We start from the raw sequence: 24,370 nt of genomic DNA on the forward strand, positions 1-24,370 counted from the left end.
GTCTTCTACTATAGCCTCGGGACGACCAAAGCCTTGCGAGTGGATTTGGTAGACGGAAACTGAAAGAAGCTTCGTGCAAATTTCATAGCTCCTTAAAGATATCATAACTGCGTTCCACCCATGCTACTACTGGTGATATCATCAAATTTTGAATTTATCCACAGGTAATATGAACAGTAGTGACATCTAACTTCAAATCTCAGTGTTTGAATATTTCATTATATATATATATATATATATATATATATATATATATATATATATATGTGTGTGTGTGTGTGTGTGTGTGTTTGTCCCCCTAGCATTGCTTGACAAACGATGCTGGTGTATTTATATCCCCCGTCACTTAGCGGTTCGGCAAAACATACCGATAGAATAAGTACTAGGCTTACAAAGAATAAGTCCCGGGGTCGATTTGCTCGACTAAAGGCGGTGCTCCAGCATGGCCGCAGTCAAATGACTGAAACAAGTAAAAGAGTAAAAACGAGTATAACTTCTTTTTTTTTTTTTTTTTTTTGAAGCAGTTTCGGACTGGGGGTGTTGTTTATTAAAATAGCAGCTTCCCACCTTTAGGTAATAAATATTCTGAAATCAATTTGCCTATTACGTCTCTATACCAACTTAGTCGTCTCCCCTACACATATTGGCCGTTATCGTTGATGTTCAGAAACTTAAAACTCGCTTCCCTTCCCTTCCCAGTTGACTTTACATGTACAATGAATCTCATTCAACTCATTTTACAATTGTTGTAGATCCTCTCCATTCACAGCATATGACCCACTTATTTCTGTACATGAAAGACAGACTCGTAGTTATATTTCGACTCCTGCCATACATATTTTTACACCCCAACCTCACATTTTATACACAAGATTCACCCTGATAACTATCTGCAATGAAGTTTTATTTCATCAAAATGCAGATAGCGCATATCTCAGAAAATTAAACTATAAGACATGGGGCTAGCTGAAACCATCACGCTCCTTAATTGTCAGGCTTAACATTTTCCATAAAAACACAGAATGATCCACTCCACCATACACAATAATCACATAATGGGTCTCTTCTTCAAGCGAGAAGATATGTTAGTCTCGAGCATAATAAGCCACATAGTGGGTTAATACCTCCCCTTACACTCAGGTTGATACAAACGAATATTTGAAGATTTGAATAATTTCATATTCTCATCTTGGATTTATCAACCATAGTTATACGTAAGTTTGTGTGTGCATGGAGAAATAAAGAAGAGTTGATTATTAGCTGATATTGGAAATATAGTTAAATCGATAATTGGTTTTCTGTGATAAAATATAAGGTTGTTGGAGAGAGAGAGTCGTTGGTTGATTTTGTTGATTTGATGTGACAATTAATAATGATACTCTTTTACTTCTTTCAGTCATTTGACTGCGGCCATGCTGGGGCACCGCCTTTAGTCGAGCAACTCGACCCCAGGACTTATTCTTTGTAAGCCTAGTACTTATTCTATCGGTCTCTTTTTGCCGAACCGCCAAGTTACGGGGACGCAAACACACCAGCATCGGTCGTCAAGCGAAGTTGGAGGGACAAATACAGACACACAAACATATACACACACATACATATATACGACGGGCTTCTTTCAGTTTCCGTCTACCAAATCCACTCACAAGGCTTTGGTCGGCCCGAGGCCATAGCAAAAGACACCTGCCCAAGATGCCACACAGCGGGACTGAACCCGGGACCATGTGGTCGGTAAGCAAGCCACCCACCACACAACCACCCCTACGCCTATAGCGTATAAAAAAAAAATTTCAATGTTAACATTATGCTAATGATGATGAAATCTGCATAACTTATTGTGCTCCAATTCTTACGTCAAAAGTTTTATTTTTTTTGAAATCAGTGTCTGTCCACAACAGAAAGATTGCTGTGGTATTTGATCAGAGGTTTAGGACGGATGAGTATTAATTCTGTTGTTTCAGTCCCAAGTTGAATTCCAACTGTTGGGGCCAATATGTCCCAAAGTTTTTATCTCGGCATAAAATTCACGAAGTGAATGTCGTTTATCTCTCTCTTGATCTCTGTTGTGGAGTACATTCTTTGCCAGGGTAGGTTTTGGCATTTATAAGCGGCCCTCTTTCCCTATTTCTGGCGAGGATGTAGTCGATTTGGCTAGAGTGTCTGCCGGAGAGGTAGGTGACTAGGTGACTGGCAGCTTTCCTGAAGTTGGTATTGCAGACCATAAGATCGGTTGCATCACAGAACTCCAGCAGTCTGGTTCCCTCCTCGTTGCGGGAACCAAAGCCATAGCCTCCATGTATGCCATGGAAGCCTCCAACACGACGTCCGACATGGCCATTGAAGTCTCCAGCCACAAAGAGAAGGTCCCTGTCACTCATCGACAAGGTAGTTTGCAAGAGGGTGTCATAGAATTGGTCTTTCAGACCATCTGGTAGCCCCGGTTGAGGTGCATAGGCTGAGATGACAGTAGCTAATCTATGATGAAGCACTAGTCTAATCTTAAGTACTCTGTCACTTACTCTAACTACCTCGATTACCTTATCCACCCATTTCTCTGCTAGAAGTATTCCTACGCCCCAACCCCGTCAGTGTTCCCTGCCCAGAAAATCTTGTACCTGTGTTCTTTGCCTGTGAGGAACCTCGCAGAACCTCCTCTCCATCTTACTTCCTGGATGCAGCACATGTCTACGCGTCTCCGTTCAAGCATCTCAACACTTTCACCAGATCTACCTTTCAGCGTGCCGACGTTGAGAGTGCCAATCCTAACAGTATGGGTGTTGGGGGTTTGGGCCTGTAGCCTGGGAAGGGGAAAAGCAGTGTCGTGTACCTGAAAAGAAAGCTTGCAATTGGCAGAATTCATAAGCAAAACAGTACCTACAACCTGCAAACATTACTCAAACTTTATGCGCTACTCAGAGGTAGGGAAGGGGATGGGCGAGGCCACTAGATGGGTTCCGGGAGACAGCCGAGGATGACAGAGGAATGAACTTCCGGTGGAAGGAGTGGGAGGGCAGGTGTACTACCAGCCACCAGCCAGGAGATAGACTTCTTAATCGTAGATTCTAAATATTTGAGAGACAACAATGCATAAATCGTCATTTTTAAAGGAGCAAGGAAAGATGGCTAAGCTTAGAAAATGAATAAGTATGAATTTAAGACAAAAATTGAGTTCAATTGAATTTCATGGAGACAAACAGATAAATAATAGAGGACAGACTAAAGCGCAAAAAGGTATGAGAAAATGTTGAGGCAACACACACACACACACTGACGATGGGCTTCTTTCAGTTTCCACCTACTCAATCCACTCACAAGGCTATAGGAGACACTTGCCCAAGGTGCCATGCAGTGGGACTGAACCTGGAACCATGTGGTTGTGAAGCAAGCTTCCCATCACACAGCCATGCCTGCACCTATTTCTATAGGTTAATTCTTAACAATAACTAATCGTCGACAAAATGTTAAAAATTAGGTTGTTTTACATTCTTCAATACAAAAACAAAAATGAATACATGGTTTTTGAAAGAAAATTATGCTCAAAGGGAAAATTATGAAACAAAAAGCACCAGCCAAAATAATTTACCAGGAATTTATTATTGTAAAGGTTACAAAAGTGCAATTCTGTAAACAATAATTAGAATATTTGCTATATGGAAAGAGAGTAGGAGCAGAGTTAGGGTGAGAAATAGACAGATAGTGGAGTGAAGACATGGCTGTGGGGGAAGATATTGCTATCCTAAAAGCCTTTTTGACAGTGATAATGAATAAAATGAAATTCCACTCAAGTACGATTTACAAACAAAGGTTAGCTACTTTTCATAAAGTCAAAGCTATGTATAAAAAAAAAAAACCCTACTTTTTCAAATAGTCTTATTTTCAAAGATGATAATGATCATGATATAAGAACAAATAGTTTGTCCCCTTAGTCACAGTGGGTGATGTGGGGGGTGACTATTGTGTTAATTCATCAAGCATACAAATAAAAGAAAGAATAAGGTGGGTGGGTGGGGGGGAGCTGTCAGTTACAGTAGTTCAGACTGACCTAGATAGCTATCTAACAGCAGATGATATTATGATTCACTCAAATGTTTTAATGACATTTTATTTCTGGTGACACAACAAATCATGTGCCTGTAATGTAATAACATGGTAAGTTCAAACCAGAAACTACCTGTACATCAATTACACAAGCTCAGCATAGTTTGTAATCAGATGCTAAGTGGAAACACTACCCGGGCTGTTAAGTATTGTAACTGAGAGGTTGATGAGGTGAAATGAAAAATAATAGGTCATATTTTTGATCCCTACATATTTCTCGGCACATCGAATTCATTCCACTCTCCTTAGAAAAATGGGGGCGATCGATATAGCACAAGTAATACTAAACTGCTTTCCCTCAAAAGTACATGTGCAAACCCCTAAATTTGGAAAAGTTTTAAGGTAGTCAGAACAATTGTGACAGGTTACATGGAAAATACATTCGCATATAAATGTATATGGAAGTAAAGACATGCACACATACACACACATGGCTGTGTAGTAAGTAGCTTGCTTACCAACCACATGGTTCTGGGTTCAGTCCCACTGCGTGGCACCTTGGGCAAGTGTCTACTATAGCCTCGGGCCGACCAAAGCCTTGTGAGTGGATTTGGTAGACGGAAACTGAAAGAAGCCTGTCGTATATATGTGTATATATGTATGTGTGTGTATATGTTTGCGTGTCTGTGTTTGTCCCCCCAACATCGCTTGACAACCGATTCTGGTGTGTTTACATCCCCGTAACTTAGCGGTTCGGCAAAAGAGACGATAGAATAAGTACTAGGCTTACAAAGAATAAGTCCTGGGGTCGATTTGCTCGACTAAAGGTGGTGCTCCAGCATGGCCACAGTCAAATGACTGAAACAAGTAAAAGAGTAAAAGAGTATATATTAAAAACAGCTGAACCTATTTGTTTACACACATCTTCCATGCTAGCATGTCTGTGCAGAGAGATATTTGAAGCATAATTTTATGGCTTGATGCTTTTTCTGATGCCATCTTATAGTCATTTTCCAAGTAAGGAGTTTCTGTATTCGAAAGTACAACATGGGTGATCATATTGTGAACAGGTTGTATGAACATCACCGTTTCACTCAAGTAGGGCCAAATCTGAAATAAGGACATTGGGGCATATGTGTACCCTTCTCACACAATATATTCAACAGGCTTCCAGCATCTTCAGTGTACCTAATTCCCACATTTGGCATTGCTCAGCCTAGTTCAAGAGAAAACACTTATCCAAGGTGCAGTACAGTGGAACTGAAACCAAAGCCATATGCTTATAAAGCCCACACCTGTATATAGAGACACACATATGTGAATTATGTGGAGGCGCAATGGCCCAGTGGCTAGGGCAGCGGACTCGCGGTCATAGGATTGGGGTTTCGATTCCCAGACTGGGCGTTGTGAGTGTTTATTGAGCGAAAACACCTAAAGCTCCACGAGGCTCCGGCAGGGGATGGTGGCGAACCCTGCTGTACTCTTCCACCACGACTTTCTCTCACTCTTACTTCCTGTTTCTGTTGTGCCTATAATTCAAAGGGTCAGCCTTGTCACGCTGAATATCCCCCGAGAACTACGTTAAGGGTACACGTGTCTGTGGAGTGCTCAGCCAATTGTACGTTAATTTCACGAGCAGGCTGTTCCGTTGATCGGACCAACTGGAACCCTCGAGGTCGTAAGCGACGGAGTGCCAACAACAACAAATGTGAATTATAAAGAACTCATCATCTGCTACTCTACTGATTTGGCCTGATACAGTTTTATGAGTAACTAAACATTTTCTAATCATCTTTGATAAGAAAATATTTAAAACCACACAATGATATTGTTTCAGTAACTGAAGGTCACTTTATTATATTTAGTTAAATGCTAATCTGAACTTCTTGCAAATAGAGTTGCCTGATATAAATTTTTCTTTCTTTTCTCTTTTTAAATAAAAGCTATTTAGAAAAACTGTGTCACTAGATAAATTAACTTTAGTCATATCTTATCTGCCTGTTTTTTTAATCTTAATTTCTCAAAGTAAATTTTTTATATTTTTTTATTTGCATTTATAGCTATGACAGAGCATGGGTAACATTCTTTGGCGCACTTAATTGCAAAAGTGATTTCAAACTTTGCTAACTGAATTCATAAAGTAGAGAGACGTGGCCTTATTAATTAGATGACTTATTCTTAAAAATTGTGTCACCTGAAAATTAAATCAGCAATTTAACAAAATAATAAAGATTTTAAAATACCAAAATGAATAACAATAATAAAATTGTGAAAACAATAAGTAATATTCTAAAAACGGTAAAGTTACTCATATACATTTATAATTAATTTTAGCGAGGAACATGACAAATGAAAATAGAAAGAGTTCTCTCCCTTAAGTCACTTGTGCTGCTGTTGTAATTTGTTAGCCGTATCAAGATATAAAATTTATATTTTCGTTACTTTACGGCAAGCTTACACATGCCATTTTGTATTATATTGTTCAGTTTTCCTATCCCTTTCTTAAAATCAGAGTTTAGTTATTTTAAGTAAATATAAACTCACCAACTAAAACTAATAGTCCAACGCCTGCTATTTGAGAGAAAGAACTCTTCATCATATTACAATTGTCTTATTTTTATTTTTATAGGATTTTGTCCCAAACAAGGCTTGAGACTACGGTAGCATAAAGGGCTGCAAAAAAAAAAGTAAAAGAAGGAGACCACAAATTCAAAAGCCATCGAGTGAAAGCTTAAAGGACTGAAAAACATAGTCCAAAGGGAAAACATAGGGATACTTAGGAGTTCTGTTGTTGTTGTTGTTGGCACTCTGTCGCTTACGACGACGAGGGTTCCAGTTGATCCGATCAACGGAACAGCCTGCTCGTGAAATTAACGTGCAAGTGGCTGAGCACTCCACAGACACGTGTACCCTTAACGTAGTTCTCGGGGATATTCAGCATGACACAGTGTGGCAAGGCTGACCCTTTGAATTACAGGCACAACAGAAACAGGAAGTAAGAGTGAGAGAAAGTTGTGGTGAAAGAGTACAGCAGGGTTCGCCACCATCCCCTGCCGGAGCCTCGTGGAGCTTTAGGTGTTTTCGCTCAATAAACACTCACAACGCCCGGTCTGGGAATCGAAACCGCGATCCTATGACCGCGAGTCCGCTGCCCTAACCACTGGGCCATTGCGCCTCCACACTTAGGAGTTCTAGAGAACAACCGTTTGAAGAAAGAAATCTATAAGAATAAAAGGGCTGATGACTAACAGGAAAGATGTGGATGATACGTTGAAAGATCTTGACAGGAGGTACTTACTTTGGTTTGAATTATAACATTCAGTTCACTCAGCACAAGTTACGAAATAGGTTAAACAAAAGTTTGTGTGGTCGAAAGAGAGCATCTTCTCATTAAAAGTGGTAAATTTTTTTTTTCCTTTTATTTATTTATTTTACTGATTTTACTCATCTGTGGACTGTGGCCATGTTGGAGCAAACTGCCATGGCAAGCTGGCAGAACCGTTAGCACACCAGGCAAAATGCTTAGCTGTATTTCGTCCATCTTTATGTTCTTAGTTAAAATTCCACCAAGATCAACTTTTGCCTTTCGTCCTTTCGGGGTCGATAAAATAAGTACCAGTTAAGCACAAGGGTCACGGTAATCAATTTCAGGCCTTGTTTCTATAGTAGAAAGGATTATATCGATTCCAGTACTCAACTGGTACTTCTTCCATCAACCTAGGAAGGACAAAAGGTAAATTTTGATCTAACCAAGATTTGGACTCAGAATGTATTCTGTAAGGCTGTCTTAGTGATTCCGCCATTCATTACCCATTAAAAACTAACTCAACATAATTGGCAAATTACCTTTGATCATGAGCATGATCAAGGTTACTTTAAGGTTGAATAAGGACAGAACATTACGACTGACATCAAAGTTGGGATGATAAGCTACTGACATTGACTAAGACACACAAGTCTTCTTTCTTCACATTATCTGACTGACAGTAGGTTGCACTAGTGCTTCAAACACTAAAAGGTTAGGAAAGATATATAGCTGTAAAAACAATTAGTATGCCCCCATTCACCCTCACTCAACCTATCCCATTATTTTAAAAGCACTCCATAGCCTTTGGCCACTCCTTAATATGCGCACACTTTCCTTTGTAATAAAATAGCAATTCTTTGGTTGGTGCATTTTTTTATCTTTTACTTGTTTCATGCTGGGGCGTGCCCTTGAAGGGTTTTCAGTTGAATAGATCAACTGCAGTACTTATGTTTGCTTGTTTTTTTTAAGACTGTAGCTTATTCTTTTGGTCTCTTTTGCTGAACTGCTTAGACACAGAGATGTAAACAAACCAACAGCAGTTGTCAAGTGGTGGGAAAGGGCAAAGACAGGCGCATGCACACGCATACACACAAGCAAGCTTCCACACAGTTTCTGTCTATCAAATTCACTCACAACACATTGGTTGGCCCAGGGATTTAGTAGAAAACACTTGTCTAAGGTGTTGCACAGTGGGACTGAACCTGAAATCATATGGTTGCAAAGTAAGCTTCTTAAACACATGGCTATGCCTGCATAGTGGGACTGAACCAGAAACCAGTTGGTTGCAAAGCAAGCTGCTTAAGCACACAGCCATGTCTGCACCTAGCCATGCCATCATGAAATAGACATATCTCAAACAGTAATTAACAATAATAGGCATTGAGATGTTTCCACTCAGTCCTGATCCAGCAGGCTTAGGAACAAGAACGTTCCTGTTATGACCATCCCAGCTTTTATTCAAATATAGCGTGTATCCAAGACTACACTATCCAATGTGTTTTCCTTTTAAAGTAGTATACAAAATTTGCTAAACAACCATGTAGAGGTTTCCTTGTTAGTTCTTAGCACCGAGACAAGCTGCTGTGGCAAACTATGCATGATAAATAAAGACATAGTTAAATCCACTTACTATTAAAGACACCTTTACTGAAGTGCTGAAGGAACATTGGCAGCTATTCTTAGTTATAAACAAACAAAAAAAAGAAAAGAAAAAACAAACTTTGCTTAATGCAAATAAGCCTGTTGCTAGTCAACAGCTTAATAATTTATTCAAGCAAGCTTTTTCATTTAATGAAAACAGCCTGTAGTTAGTAGCTAGTTTTATCAAAAAATGTAATTGAAATAAAAGATAGTCAGTACACAAGAAAGAATTTTGCATCAAGACACAACAGGAATGGCAAAAGTGTTATTACATCCTGTTGATCTTCTGAAGTGTAAAGGAAACTAGATACAAAACCATGTTCCGCTCAGACTTGATAGAGAGAGACAGACAGAGCGGAAGAGAGAGAGAGAGAGATGCTGGGGAGAAGTATGTGTATGTCATTAAACTATTTCTAACAGGAAAACCACTTGCTTTCTAAGAAAAATAAAACTGTGAAAAAGTAACCCCACCGAATGAATTATACATACAAAATCTTTGTCTTTGATGAAACTGTTGTATCCTAAATAGACGCAGCGTGGCTGTGTGGTAAGAAGCTTACTTCCCAACCACATAGTTCCGGGTTCAGTCTCACTGTGTGGAACCTTGGCACCAAGCGTCTTCTACTATAGTCTCGGGCCAACCAAAGCCTTGTGAATGGATTTGCTAGACAGAAACTGAAAGAAGCCAGTCATGCGTGTGTGTGTGTGTGTGTGTGTGTGTGTAATTGTGTGTTTGCCCCCTGCCCCACCATCGCTTGACAAGCAATGTTGGTGTGCTTACGTCCCTGTAACTTAGCGGTTTGGCTTAAAAGAGAGCCTAGGGAATAAGTACTCGGCTTACGAAGAATAAGTTCTGGGGTCGATTTGCTCGACTAAAGGCAGTACTCCAGCATGGCTGCAGCCAAATGGCTGAAACAAGTAAAAAAAATTGGTGTTTCAGTTGAGGATCTAGTTTCATTCCAATGAGAAATTTTGTGCTAAAAATTTTAAATTCAAAACTGTCTCTAAGGAATCTTCATGAAGGAATTGCTGGGTGTTGAGGGATCACAGCACTAAACTGTTGTTGTTGTTGTTGGCACTCCGTCGCGGGTTCCAGTTGATCCGATCAACGGAACAGCCTGCTCGTGAAATTAACGTGCAAGTGGCTGAGCACTCCACAGACATGTGTACCCTTAACGTATTTCTCGGGGATATTCAGCGTGACACAGTGTGACAAGGCTGACTCTTTGAATTACAGGCACAACAGAAACAGGAAGTAAGAGTGAGAGAAAGTAGTGGTGAAAGAGTACAGCCGGGTTCGCCACCATCCCCTGTCGGAGCCTCGTGGAGCTTTAGGTGTTTTCGCTCAATAAACACTCACAACACTCGGTCTGGGAATCAAAACCGCGATCCTATGAAAGCGAGTCCGCTGCCCTAACCACTGGGCCATTGCACCTCCACGCACTAAACTAAACATATTGTATAAGCTCATGAAACTAATTTGCTTGTATAAGCTCCAATGAAACTACTAGTTCTCTTCTTGGTTGAGAAACCTTGTTACTACAATTTGCATGAATAAGCCAAGTTGACAAAGTGAAAACTCCTATCAGGCAGAACATGTAACATCAATAACACATGACATTACAAACTAGCAGACACAGCTGCTCAGAACAGGCTAGCTTCTTACTTAAAATACTCTATTTGTCTCTGTTAGGGTAAGGCATCTGATCTGAGGTACTATAGTAAAGTCTCCTATTATATATATATATATATATTTAACTTTTACTTGTTTCAGTCATTTGATTGCAGCCATGCTGGAGCAGCGCCTTTAGTCAAACAAATCGACCCCAGGATTTATTCTTTGGAAGCCTAGTACTTATTCTATCGGTCTCTTTTGCTGAACCACTAAGTTACAGGGATGTAAACACACCAGCATCGGTTGTCAAGCGATGGTGGGGAGGACAAACACAGACACACAAACATATATATACATACATATATACATGACAGGCTGCTTTCAGTCTCCATCTACCAAATCCATTCACAAGGCTTTGGTCGGCCCAAGGCTATAGTAGAAGACACTTGCCCAAGTTGCCACGCAGTGGGACTGAACCCAGAACCGTGTGGTTAGTAAGCAAGCTACTTACTGCACAGCCACTCCTGTGCCTATATATATATATATATATATATATATATATATTAAAAAAACTAACACTATGATAGATTCTATGTCAGATCATTAAGTCTTGATATACAACTCTACACTTGTATTATATATTGAGTACTAAATATGAAAGCAGTGTGGAGGAACAATAACTTAATGGTTAGGGCAAGGACTTGGTAGCATATTTGGGCCAGATATGGCCGGTTTAAATGCTAAAGGGCTAAACCATTTTTAATTCTGCTTTGATTCACGTGTATTTAACAAGAAGCAATAATGAAATGTTAACTATGCAAAGTATAACTATTTGATAACATAGCATGTTTAGAAAGCATTATTCAAGACTGGTATTATTTAATGAATAAACATACTGTTCAAGTACTAATTGATTTTAATTAATCATTTTCAAATACAAAGCAAGCAGAGTGAAAATATTATGGTTAGAAATACAAATATTTATCTTTAATCTAAACTAAGAGAAAATTGCAATCAATTTGCAATCAAATACATTTACAACATTTTTATAATTCATAAAAGATTATCACGAATGCCCTGAATAGTAAATCAGTTGATTGACCCAAAATCTTTATTGTTGCAAATAAAATTTATTAAAACCAAAAGCCTTTCCCCACCTCCATCTGTCTCTATAACCAAATGCTATTGATAACTAAAAGTTTCCTACTCAGCATTTCCCAGCTATCCATGTTAACCCTTTCGTTACTGTATTTATTTTGAGATGCTCTGTGTTTCTTTCAATTACTTTAAATATAACAAAGAATTTAGTAAAATAACTTAATTATCATTTAGCTAGTGTTAGGGAACATAAATTGTGACTAAGGTTTGGTGGAAGATTTTAATTGAAAACTTATGAAAACAAGACATTTGTATTCAGAACAAGAGCCGGTTTCAGCCGGGTTGGTAACGAAAGGGTTAAAGCTACTTTAACAAGCTATATCCCTACGTATACAATTTTTCTTTCCAGCACTGACACCCAATCTTAGATTCTTAACAATCAAGGGATATTTTCATTTTTATCAACAGCACAGGGTGTCGTTTATTTTATCAAATTTTTGAGGGTTTGTTTTATGTTCTGTGTTCAAAATGATTGTATAGTGTTCCTTGTTTCAAAGCAGCCCAACTGCTATTCCCCCAGTTTCTTGATGTTTATTGATTAGTTTGAACAGATAATCTTCTTTCACAAGTAAAACAGGCAGCTTGGCTTTGAAAAGAAGCAAACGTATATAAGCCTTCATCACAAGTCAATTATATATTTCCTATACTTGTCAAGCTTGTACTAGACATGAAAAACTAGGATTAAAACATTTAAGCCCAAACTGGCATAGATCTTTTTATGCTCCTCATTAATACAGTAACCATAACTTCGTTATCATGCCTTCGTAGAGAACTTCACTTCCTTCTTATTAAAGCTATTAGTCATTTTCAAAGTTGCATCATTAAATGATAATCTTCTAGCTCCTCTCCTGCCTATTTTATGATCTGAATACACAAACAAACAATAGAACTGCTTGTTTATTTCTCTATGAACCCATTGAAGTTCTCAAGCTACAACAATCAACTCACTGTTGTCAGACATAAAATGTGTTTTGTACTCCCCTCTACATACACCACTCTGGTATATGAAGAGCAGCTGTATGCCAACAGGACTCTTTGAGTGTCAAGATTCACTGATTCCCCCTTGTTGACATTTACTACTCCCAACCTACTTTTACTATCTGCTTTTCACTTTTTTCTTTTCTTTTTTTTCCAAATTATCTGTGCTCATTACTCATTCCTTTTGTCAACGATAATTTTTTTTTTTTTTTTTTCTTTTTAAAGTGCATGCATCCATTCATATTCTCTGCTTGTATTAAATACACAAATACACATACTCTTTTATCCTTCAGATTTCCAGTAATTAAAGGAACCTTAGCTGAAAAACAAACATTCTGTAGTATTTGCATGATAGAACGAAAAATTATTATTATTTTCTAAATGTAATGAAAATCTGAACATCTGATTCAATCATAACAGAACGCATTTTTTTTTTCTTAATTTATTTTTTTAAGTTGCTGAAAAAGAAGGAGTTGAGTTTTCAGTTCAAGTTAAATCTACCCTCAGAGTTAAGTTGAAGTGTCTAAACTATTTGCTGGTTTGCAATGGTGCCAAAATAGCAGAATTAGTTCAAATTATGCAACAGAAGCAGCTCTATAATGAAATCATTATCAGTACAACATAGTAAACATATGCATATTTTCTGAATGCCAGAAGCTGCAGTTTCTTATCCATGAAAAATCCTTTTTAAAGACATATTGTGTTAATAAAATACAATAAACTTGAGTTAGATGAAACAAAATCACACCAGATGTGATCACAAGAGTGACAGATACAGTATTTCACTGTAGTTGCAGCTTATCATTGTGGCTTACTTGCGCCACTTCTGAAACAAAATTAATCTACTAGTCTTAAGTTTATATAGATGAGATGGTTAATCTAATAAATTTAAATTTTCAGAAACCTTTCAGCATTTCAAACATTAAAAATGCTTCCTGCAATTATCTTGAAATTGAAAAAGTTAATAAAAAAAAACAAAAAAACACTTTCATAATGAAAAGAATAACTTTTCTGATAATGATTTCATAATGTTTCCTTGTAAATATTTTTTAATCTGTTGTTTCACTGTTAAAGTCAACTCTTCAACAAAAGTTGATGAAGGTACATGGCTTAGTGGTTAGGGTGGGGACCACATGACCATAAAGTTGTGAGTTCAGTTTCTGGACTGGGTGATGCATTGTGTGTTCTCTTGAACAAGAAACTGCATTTTACATTGCTCCAGTTCAGTCAGCTGAAACTGGGTACCGGCCAAGTGCTTGCCTCTCTCCTTGTCACATCTTCAAGGCTGAGAGGGTGCCAAAGCCTAATCATGACTAGATAGGCACTTCAAGCAATTAGAGATAACGAGGTGCTAAGTCATACTTCCTTGCAAATGACGGTTATGAATGCTTTATGTCTTTGAAACAAAATTATCTTCTTAACTGTAATGGAACTGTTTCAGTAACTCTGCCTAATATAATTTCAAAGCTAATTATTAACCCTTTTGTTACTGTATTTCTACTAAAAAAAATAATGGCTTTATTTCAAATAATTTTTTTAAATAATGAAGAATTTAGTAAAATAAGTTTGCCATTATTAAGCTGGTATTTATAGCAAAACATGAAATTTTGACAGAAAATTTGAATTTAAATCACTTTAACCCTTTAGCGTTCAGATTAATTTATCAAAAGTAATTCGTATTTATTCACATTAAAAAAAATTTATCTGATATTATTTTGTAGCTTCAAGATAGGAAAGATGTAATTGCTTATTTTTAGAATGACATTGCAGGGTAGGTGTGAGATGCTGGTTCTGGCCAGTTTGAGCATAAAATGTGTAAAATATTTGGGCCAGATACAGCCGGTTTAAACACTAAAGGGTTAAAACAGGAATTTGGTGTTACAGTACCAGGCAGATTGGTATCAAAAGGGTTAAATCTATTGGAAAAAAAAACCACATTTGTGCAACTTACCTTTCCAATCTTTCTTGCTCAAGATGCCGTTCTATCCGTTCACGCTCAAGACGTTCCCTTTCTAATCGTTCACGGTCAAGTTCACGCTCATGCAGAATGTTGGCTTCTCTTATCAAACCTTCTTGATGTTGGTTTAACATAAACTGTGGGTTCGAAACACCTGCAAACTTCTGCTGCTGTTGCCACAATACATCGAGCTGTGTATTGTTCAGGCCACTGTGTAATGGACTATATGAAGATATCAGAGGAAGTGGAGTATTCGGATATTGCAAAGCAGTCAAATGACTAGGATGTTGTGTCTGCTGCTGTTGCTGTGGAGCGATTGCGCTAAGTGGTGGTGCAGTGAGTCCGCGGGCTTCAATCTGGCCTAGGGCAGCTGCATGAGGTAGAGGTAAATGAGCTGGTGGTAGAGAACCCAAAGATTGAAGTTGGTGTGGTGGATAAGGAACTTGAGGTATTAATGTCCTCTGCAATTGATGGGTTGATAGCTGGTTTGATGTAGGGAGAGATCCGTGCCCTGCAGGAATGGCTGTTGGTACATTAGGGTATGAAGAGCTGAGAGGTTTGTGGGGTGTAAGCATGCTCTGTACAGGGTTCTTACGCATGAGTTCTGGATCACGATATGGGTGAACAGGTTCATGTTTATCTATAATTAATGGACTTGATGTAGGACTGAACTTGTGATTTTTGATTTCCTCTACACGAGACCACTCAGACTTTGATATCTGTCGTTCTTCACTGTGGTCTGTAGTTGTATAATCCATTTTCTCTGATGCTACAGGTTTCTTAATTGAAGAGAAAGATTTTTCATTTGGTATATCAGCAGATTTGCAAACAATAGGACTAATGTTCTTAACAGAGACAGATTCTGCTTCACTTTTAGCAGTAGAAGAACAGGAAGATTGAGGGAGATCATTTCCATTCTGGGATAATTTTTCTGCTTTGGCTAACTTTGTAATCTGATCAGTCACTGGTCGATTAAAGTCAATATTAGCAGCTAAAGGATTTTGTTGCTGTGGTTGTTGTTGTGATGATGGTGGTGGTGGTGGTGGCAGTGGTTGTTGTTGTTGTTGTTGCGATGATGGTGAAGATGACTCTTCTTTTAGATGTGACTTTTGCTTAGGGGACTGCTTTCCAGAGCTGTTGTTGTTACCTGCTAATAAGAATTGTTTTTTAAAATGCATATTATCTTGGATACCAGCCAAAATACTCTGTTCCAACAAAGTCTTCACACCATTATTTGCAGACTTTGCTTTCAGAGAAAATGAAGCATCTTTAAGGGTGTTGTTGCAAAGTTTCTTATCCTTCAGTTCAAAGTCAGAAGCAGATTCCTTATTGTCACTACCAGATTCATCTTTGGTAATTTGGTTTTTCACAGACAATATGAGGTCTTCTGCTTTCTTATTTTCCCTGCTTGTTGGCACTACTTTCTTCTCACGTAAAGATATTGAGATTTTTTCCGGAGGAAAATCCTCTAATTTCTTTACCTTGATAGATACAGTGCTATTTCTTATACACAGTTTCTCAAGCTCTTTGTTGGTTAATATTGCAGAAAATTCTTTTCTTGGTACCTTTTCTGGAAGTTCAGATTTTTTAGCTACTTCATTCTCTGCTGATTTCACTTCATGATTAGAAATGACTCCCAGAGCAGAATTGCACAATCTCTTGCTTTTTAAGTTACCCTTTGCATTAACAGCTCGAGATCCACTTGTTGCCTTAGACTTCACATTAACCCCTGAAACACCTTTGAAATTGTTTTTGTTGCGTTTCGATTTTAATCTAATGCGTTTAGGTTTTTTGGAGTGCTTGTTCTTGGATTTTGGTGTCCTTGCATTGGATGGCTTTGCAGACTTCTGGCCCTTACTAGTTGGTTCCTCACACTGATTCTTTGGCAAACTACCTGCTGTTTCTACATCTACACTCTCTTCCCTCAAAGGATAAATTTTTCTTTTCTTTTTTCTTGATTTGCTCTGAGTATTTGAAACATCACAGCCTATTAAACAAAAAAAAGTGAAATTGAGACATAGATAGAGAATTCTGAAAAAAAGGGTGAAAAAAACAATAAATAAATGGCATGCACAGCAGTTGTTGTTTGGCTCCCAAATTAGAACTGATTGAATAAACTAATGATCAAAGACAATCCTGCCTTTTCAGTGAGGTAATCTAGTGTGGTGTGATCTGAAGGAGATTTAACCCCACCATTTGATATGCATTGTGGTTGAGGAGAGTGTTAGAACTGGTGACACAAGGACAGAAAAAGAGATGAAAATGTGGAGTTAGTACTGTCCACTGTAACGATAGTAATATATGCTTGATTCTTATCTAACTAGCTCCAGAGAGAAAGGAAGTTAAAGTTGGTACTTTAATAAGGCTTTCTGTAAAATTATAGACCATAAATATATTAAGAGGATCCACATTCCTTTCAGCGAGCATGTATGTCTTTAGCTAATGGCATTAGTTATATCTTGTGTGTAACTTAAAACTGATGGGGAGAGAGAGAGAGAGAGAGAGAGAGAGCTCAAAATGAAGGAACAAAAAAAAAAAAAAAGGAAACACTTAAAAAGAAAAACAATGAGATAGACTGAGCCCATAAAACACCTAGATAAAACCTTAACAACACAAGACAAATACAAGAAACTGATGAAGTTTTTCATAACATTCATGAAATAACCACTTCAACTGAAAACTACTTTCATAGTGAAACTTGGAATAGACGGTACACGAAGAAACGACACATACTGAGGCACTGTCAGAGGAACGACATACTTTAGTGAAATAGTTTCTCAGACACTTGTTATATATAATATTTTTAGCTGGGTATTCACAATCTAAACACAGTAAAGATTGCTGCAGAAGAAATATTATCTCTCTCTGACACTGCCCCACACAGTCTAGAATGTTTCAGTCTGTAACTACACAGATGTACTCTCAATGAGCTGACAAATGCTTGTTAAAAGGGTTAATGATGTAGTGAACTCTTCCGAACAATGCTGAAGGCCTGAGCCAGCTAAAATATTAGCTGTCGCATACATTCATCCAACGGACCTCCCCACCACCGCCTTTAGTGCATGTTTGAATTTTCATATGTAGCTCTCATATTTACGCAGAATTAATATACAAGCTCTAAGAGGAAATATTTTCCTTGCATATCAGAGTAGAGCTACTCTACCTGGCCAGTCAGTAGCTGTGAACAAAAAAGTTACAAATCGTTTATACCAACGAGTTCATACCATCTCAGTCATAACTACCTCTGGTTCAGTCAGCTTTGAGTATAACAGGTTTTTAACAATTTCTCTACAGGTAGTGATTAAATGACACTAAACAGCACCACAAATACCAAATAACCTTTTTCTTAAAACATTAATCACAAGATTTGTGATATGGACCAGTCATTTCATAAAACAAGCAACAACAAATTTTTGTTTGGTTTTGCAGGAAAATACTTAAAGAAATTTTCAAGGAAAAAGAAACTGCCTATGTGCTATAATATAATGTAACTGATGAACAAGAGAGAATTTTTCAGGTAAACAATATAAACTTATATCAAATACTTCTTTTTCTGTATCAATATAAACTGAAACATATTGATACAATTTGATTAATCTTCTGTGGAAAACCAAAATTTATGAGAAATACATCATTCATGGTAAGTATTTATTTTTCAAATTGGTTATAAACAATATTTAAGCTAACATCTCAGCAATTCATAGAATCTCTGTTTATTTTTCTGTTTCGGTGATAAAAAACAGATTACAGATAAATCTACTGAATAATGAGGAATTCTTTAACATGGTTGTTTGGCATGCTAGAAAAAGACAGTCAGATTTCCTTAAAGCACACCCTACCCTACTACTGAACACATTGGATAATATGCAAAAAGAACTGTTAGTCAATAAATGACATAGGCTTCAACAACAATAACACTGGTGTTAATTTTAGATTACTCTGCAGAACCTGCATGTGTTCTTCAAAAACCAGCAGTAGAATTTGACATATATTAGAATGACAATTCATCCATCCATAGGCAATTTTGTTCTTATAAATAATATTAAAACAAGTTAAAAGCAGATCCCCACATATGATAGTTCTGACGGAAATAATATCTATTACAAATAATGATAATAATATAATAATAAAGATTTCAAACTTTGGCACAAGGTCAGCAATTTTTTTTTTGGGGGGGGGGGGGGGGGGGAGTCAATTCAACTGACCCCCAGTGCTCAGCTGGTACTTATTTTATTAACCCCGAAGGAATAAAAGGCAAAGTTGATCTCTGTGGAATTTGAATTCAGAACATAAAGATGGACGAAATAAATGCCACTAAGCGTTTTACCTAATGTGCTAACAATTCTGTCAGCTCGCCACCATAATTATAATAATAATAATAATAATAACTAGAAAAGCACTCGGAGAACACAGACCTCTGCCAAGCAGCTCATTTCCACCCATATACATGCATGTTGAAAATCGCCCAATTTCCCATGCCAATGCCAGCAAAAATAGGCTTATCTGGTATTTGTTGGTGGGTAATCATCTAGGGATCATTTGAATGCCATGAAGTCACTTTCCTCCTTTATGTGTGTCTGGCACGATGTTGAAGAGAGCAGGGCCAATTGAGGTGAAATAGTTCTGTCATTGTGTTGTGATACGAAACGAACATTTCTGTAGTGGACAGATGGCACGGGGGCCAAGCCTCGGACAAATTTTAAAGATGGGCAATGTTGATGGAATATTTTCCACATCATACAGATGATATAGAGCTCACAGCAGCAGTGGAGGGAGCAATGCCTGAGCTTTTTGAGTCGATCCCAATAGTCAAAGCTTGTCATGTCATCCTCAGCAGACCTCCGCTAAGCAGCTCATTTTAAGATAGATACGAGAGTAAAATTACTGATAGAGAAACAAAAATAAACTTTGGAAACAGCAACGCCACCATAGGTTACGTGGAAACAATGAACGTGTTTTCAAGGGAGATAATCAAAGAACATAACATTGTAATACTTCATGTAAAGTAAATATAACAAATGAAAATTCCTTCAAGAATCCATAAAAATTCCCAGATCACTACCAACATTTCATCATCTGTTCCTTGTGTCATTACCAACTTTTCCTGCAAGTTTCATCAAATACTGTTCACAACTTTTTGGGTTATTTTGCACACAGACGGACAAACCAATGCCTATGAAAACATAACCTCTTTCCTTGGTGAAGGTAATAATAATCATTTCAAATTTTGGCACAAGGCCAGCAATTTCAGGAAGGAGATGAGTCAATTACATCAACCCCAGTGTACAACTGGTATTTATTTATTGGCTCCGATAGGATGAAAGGCAAAGTTGACCTCAGCAGAATAACAACAACAATAATAGTTTCAAATTTTTGGCACAAGACCAGTAAGTTTGAAGGCAAGGGTAAGTTGATTACATCGACCCCAGTGTTCAACTGGTACTTATTTAATCAACCCCGAAAGGACGAAAGGCAAAGTCGACCTCAGCAGAATTTGAACTCAGAACGTAGCAATGGGCGAAATACCGCTAGGCATTTCATCCAGTGTGCTAATGATTCTGCCAGCTCGCTACCTTAATAATAATAATAATAATAATAATAATAATAATCCTTTCTATTATAAGCACAAGGCCTGAAATTTTGGGGGAGGGGGCCAGCTGATTAGATTGATCCCCAGTATGTAACTGGTGTTTATTTTATCTACCTTCCAAAAGGATGACAGGCAAGTTGGCCTCAGTGGTATTTGAATGCAGAACATGCATGAAGAAATGCTGCAAAGTATTTTGTCTGACAAGCTAATGATTCTGCTAGCTTGCCATTTTTGATAATAATTCTAGTACAAAGCTTGAAATTTAGTGGGGAGGGAGTAGTTAATTATACTAACCCCAATGCTCAACTGGTACCTATTTTATCAACTCCAAAAGGATAAAAAAGCAAAGTCCATCTTGACTGAATTCAAACTCAGAATATAAAAAGTCAGAACAAATGTCATTAAGCATTTTGTCTGACACACTAAGGACTTCACTAGCTCAACATGTAGATGATAATAATATCGACAACAACACATAAATGGATAAAAAAATTTTTTTTAAAAAGCAAATTCATGAAGATAAACGTGGATTAGCCATCGGTAATCTATGATGGCTTAGATGGTTAGTTACGAAATAACTAGTCAGTATTTACAACACTTTCCCATTAGATTAAGCTTAACTTTGCATCAATAACAATGAAACCATTATCTTTAACTGTCCATTCTAAGTACACTTTTAATCAGTCTTTCTTGATCAGTTCTTTCTTTTTTTTATATCTCTTTCTGTCTTTCCCCCACCCCCTCCTCCTCCTCGATCAAATGGATGATAATTAAGTAGCTTTCTATTTGTATTTGAGAAGCCGGCTATCTGCAAGATTATGTTGGCTAAGTTACATTCATTAGACATTCCGCAAGTTTGGTACACTAGACACTTCTGTTATCTTTTGTGAAACAGATTGTCAGTAATTTCTCTTTTACTTTGTGCGTGTGTGTGTGTGTGTGTGTGTGTGTGTGTTCAACATTTGAAGTTATTATCTGATAATCTGATTTAAAGTTTCTTTTTCTTTTTGTTTCTTTTATTAAAGTTGAAGCGACTGATTACATATCTTGTGTCTGTCCATAAAAAGAGGGCACATACATATCCATTCATTCATTCAATCAATGTCCATTTTTCTGTGCCAACTGGGGCTGGACAGAGACTTATCCGAGACAAGATACTATAGTTGTATGCTTTACTTATTGCCAACCCTTATCTGTTTTATTCTCATTAAGGGATTTATTTTTCTTATTCCACAGGCCTTCAAAAGCATAAAGCTACTGGTTGTAATATCAACAAGGAATGCAAACAACATATCACTGCTTTGCTCAGCTGGTGACAGGACAATGCCACAGAATGCCAATATTTGTATATGTATGTACACACATTAAAGGCTTCCATATAGTGGCCATCTACCAAATTCATTCACAAAAAATTAGTTGGCCCAGGGCTATCAAAAGAGGACACTTGCTTAAGGTGTCATGCAAAGTCAAACTGTATGAAAGCTCATCGGATAGATTGTACCTGTAATTCAGAAGGCCTGGCCTCATCACATTGCATCAGGCTGATTCCACTAGACTTACGTCAAGGGTAAACATGCCTATGGAATGGTTATCATTGTTGTTCTGAGTTCAAATTCAACAGAGGTTGACTCTGTTTTTTAATCCTTTTGGGGTCAATAAAATAACTACCAGTTGGTAGTCAATGTAATTGACTTGTTAGCACACTGGGCAAAATGCTTAGCATTATCTCCATCAGCACATTCTGAGTTCAAATTCCACTGAAGTTGACTTTGCTTTCATATACCAGTCGAGCATGGGGCGAGGGAGGGGGGTAATGTAACCGACTTAGCCCCTTCCCCCAAATTGTTGGCCTTGTACCAAAATTTGAAATTATTCTTATTGCTTTTGATTTAAATTACTTTTCTCCATTCTAGAATATATTGCATGAGTTTTTATAACTGGTTGCTGTTCCTGGTGCTAACCACAAGCCCATCAAATTAGGGTTACAGAGGTTGAGTGCACAACTTGTGAATCTTAATTTCAATTAATTAAAAAAAATTTTGGGTTCATCATATTAAAATATTTCAGCCTGCACTAAACTACATGTTTTTAATGCAGAAAGCACATTTGGGAATTTTTTCCAATGTCATTAAGCTACAGTAAGACAAAAGAAGAATTAAAATATATATATATATATATATATATAATGCCAATAGGCATAATCCTAACCTGTTATCAAAATTTGAACTTGAAATATTTTGACTCATAGTCTTATGCCTTTATTCTATCTGAAACAGCTATGTAGCAAAATAAACAAGATTAACATTATACAATTGTCTTTGAGGTCTGCATTCTTATGAACATTATTAAGAAGTTAGAAATGTATTATTCTAGCATGATGATAAGGATATATTTGAACCAGATATATTTGAAGCCTTTTTGTTTTCATTGAAGACTAAGAAGCCAAAACAAATATTACCCAAAACTGATAAAGATAATTTTTTATGGTTAATTTATTCGTTTGTACTCTAGGCACAAGGCCCGAAATTTTTGGGGAGAGGGCCAGTCGATTAGATCAACTCCAGTACGCAACTGGTATTTAACTTATTGACTCGAAAAGATGAAAGGCAAAATCGACCTCGGCGGAATTTGAACTCAGAACGTAAAGACAAATGAAATACCGTTAAGCATTTCGCCCGTCATGCTAACCTTTCTGCCAGCTTACTGCCTTTCTTAATATACATATTAAAATATAACAACCATACACATGTATGTAAGCATGCATCGTCCTTTCTACCCATTTATTCCTGACTATCCAATGGTTCATTTGTTGAGTGTCAAATGTTTTTTTCCAATACTGGTCTGCATTTCTTCATATCAATGAGTACATAAAAGGTTATATTTTAATCCATATATCGGATTTCAAGAGTCATTGTTCTATGTTCAATGAATTCATTTTAAGTTTTCCATATTACAAGCAGTTGTATGTTTAATGTTCACCTTTATTGATTGGTCAATTGAATGGTGTAATATCTTCATATATTATAGTTAATTTATTACTAAAGAAATGATTAGTAAGGTATTGTTATTATTTATCTTCAGGTCAACTTTGACTCTCTGATCAAAGATATTTCAGCACTCTAACCTCTTTTCAAACAGAGATTTGGTTGCAATATCTAGCAAGTCAAGAGACTTTGTAAAGCAGGCACGTGCCGTCAGGGTAGGCAGTTAGTGACATTTATGTACTAAAAACACAGAAGACAAGCAAAACACAGCCGTGTTACTGAGTTAAAGCTTTCTTTATAGCACGGAAAGAAAACATTGTTGTAGGAATGTACACAGCACATGTACTACAGAAATACTATGTGTAGCTTAAATGTTGAGATTGAAAGACAGAGGCAAATTATGCCTACCTAAACACTTGACATGTAATTAGAGATGTGAGTTCGAGTCTCATGGCTGGCCGGTAACGTATTTTTCTGCAATAAATGGATAATTTATCCTGATCACGCTATTTATAGCATTATCACGCGTTTGAGAAATAAATCTATTTCTGTATCGTACAATACATCTCAATGCTTTTAAAGACAAACTTTGTTTGTTTACTTTCATTGTAGAGTTGAATTTATCGTTAGCGTCTTATGAAGCCAAAATATTTTGCATTTTATGCATAGTAATCAGAGTAACCTTCATAATTTTATTGAATTAGGTGCATATTTTGCCATAAAAGGAAAATGTTGCTATCGATCCATTTTATTCAAGGTAGGCACGTCCCTGTTGTAAAGGTTCTTTTGTTGGCCCAAATGGTTAATAAGCCGTTGTTGTTTAACCATTAGTCAGACCTAGTCCAGATCAAAAGTAACCCTATTATGACACCCCATGTTATTTTCAGAAACAGTGTATTTAAGATTACATTCTCCAATGCATACTGTCTTTTATTTTTATTTTATATATATAAAAGACAAGAGAGCATGACTAGAGAGAAATTCTGGTTACTTTTCAAGCAAGGTGACTGACTGCATCACTGGCTTGTAATTAATAGGAAGTTGATAACAGTGTGAGAGTATCAAGCTAAATATCTTTTCTACTATAGGCACAAGGCCTGAA

At 37.2% G+C, this 24,370-nt stretch overlaps 1 protein-coding gene across 7 annotated transcripts in view; it reads right to left on the minus strand.

The window, feature by feature from the left end:
* LOC106875029 (jumonji domain-containing protein 1C) overlaps positions 1-24,370 on the minus strand; it is a 354,655-nt gene that overhangs the window by 40,641 nt on the left and 289,644 nt on the right. For all 7 annotated transcript variants that reach the window (XM_089362407.1, XM_089362406.1, XM_089362405.1 and 4 more), the window contains one exon: positions 14,689-16,681. In XM_089362407.1, the coding sequence (XP_089218533.1) occupies positions 14,689-16,681 (1,993 nt within the window). The remainder of the gene's footprint in view (positions 1-14,688; positions 16,682-24,370) is intronic.

The sequence above is a fragment of the Octopus bimaculoides genome, chromosome 14 (genome assembly GCF_046866305.1).
Source record: "Octopus bimaculoides isolate indiv1 chromosome 14, ASM4686630v1, whole genome shotgun sequence".
NCBI classification, from domain to species: Eukaryota; Metazoa; Mollusca; class Cephalopoda; order Octopoda; family Octopodidae; genus Octopus; species Octopus bimaculoides.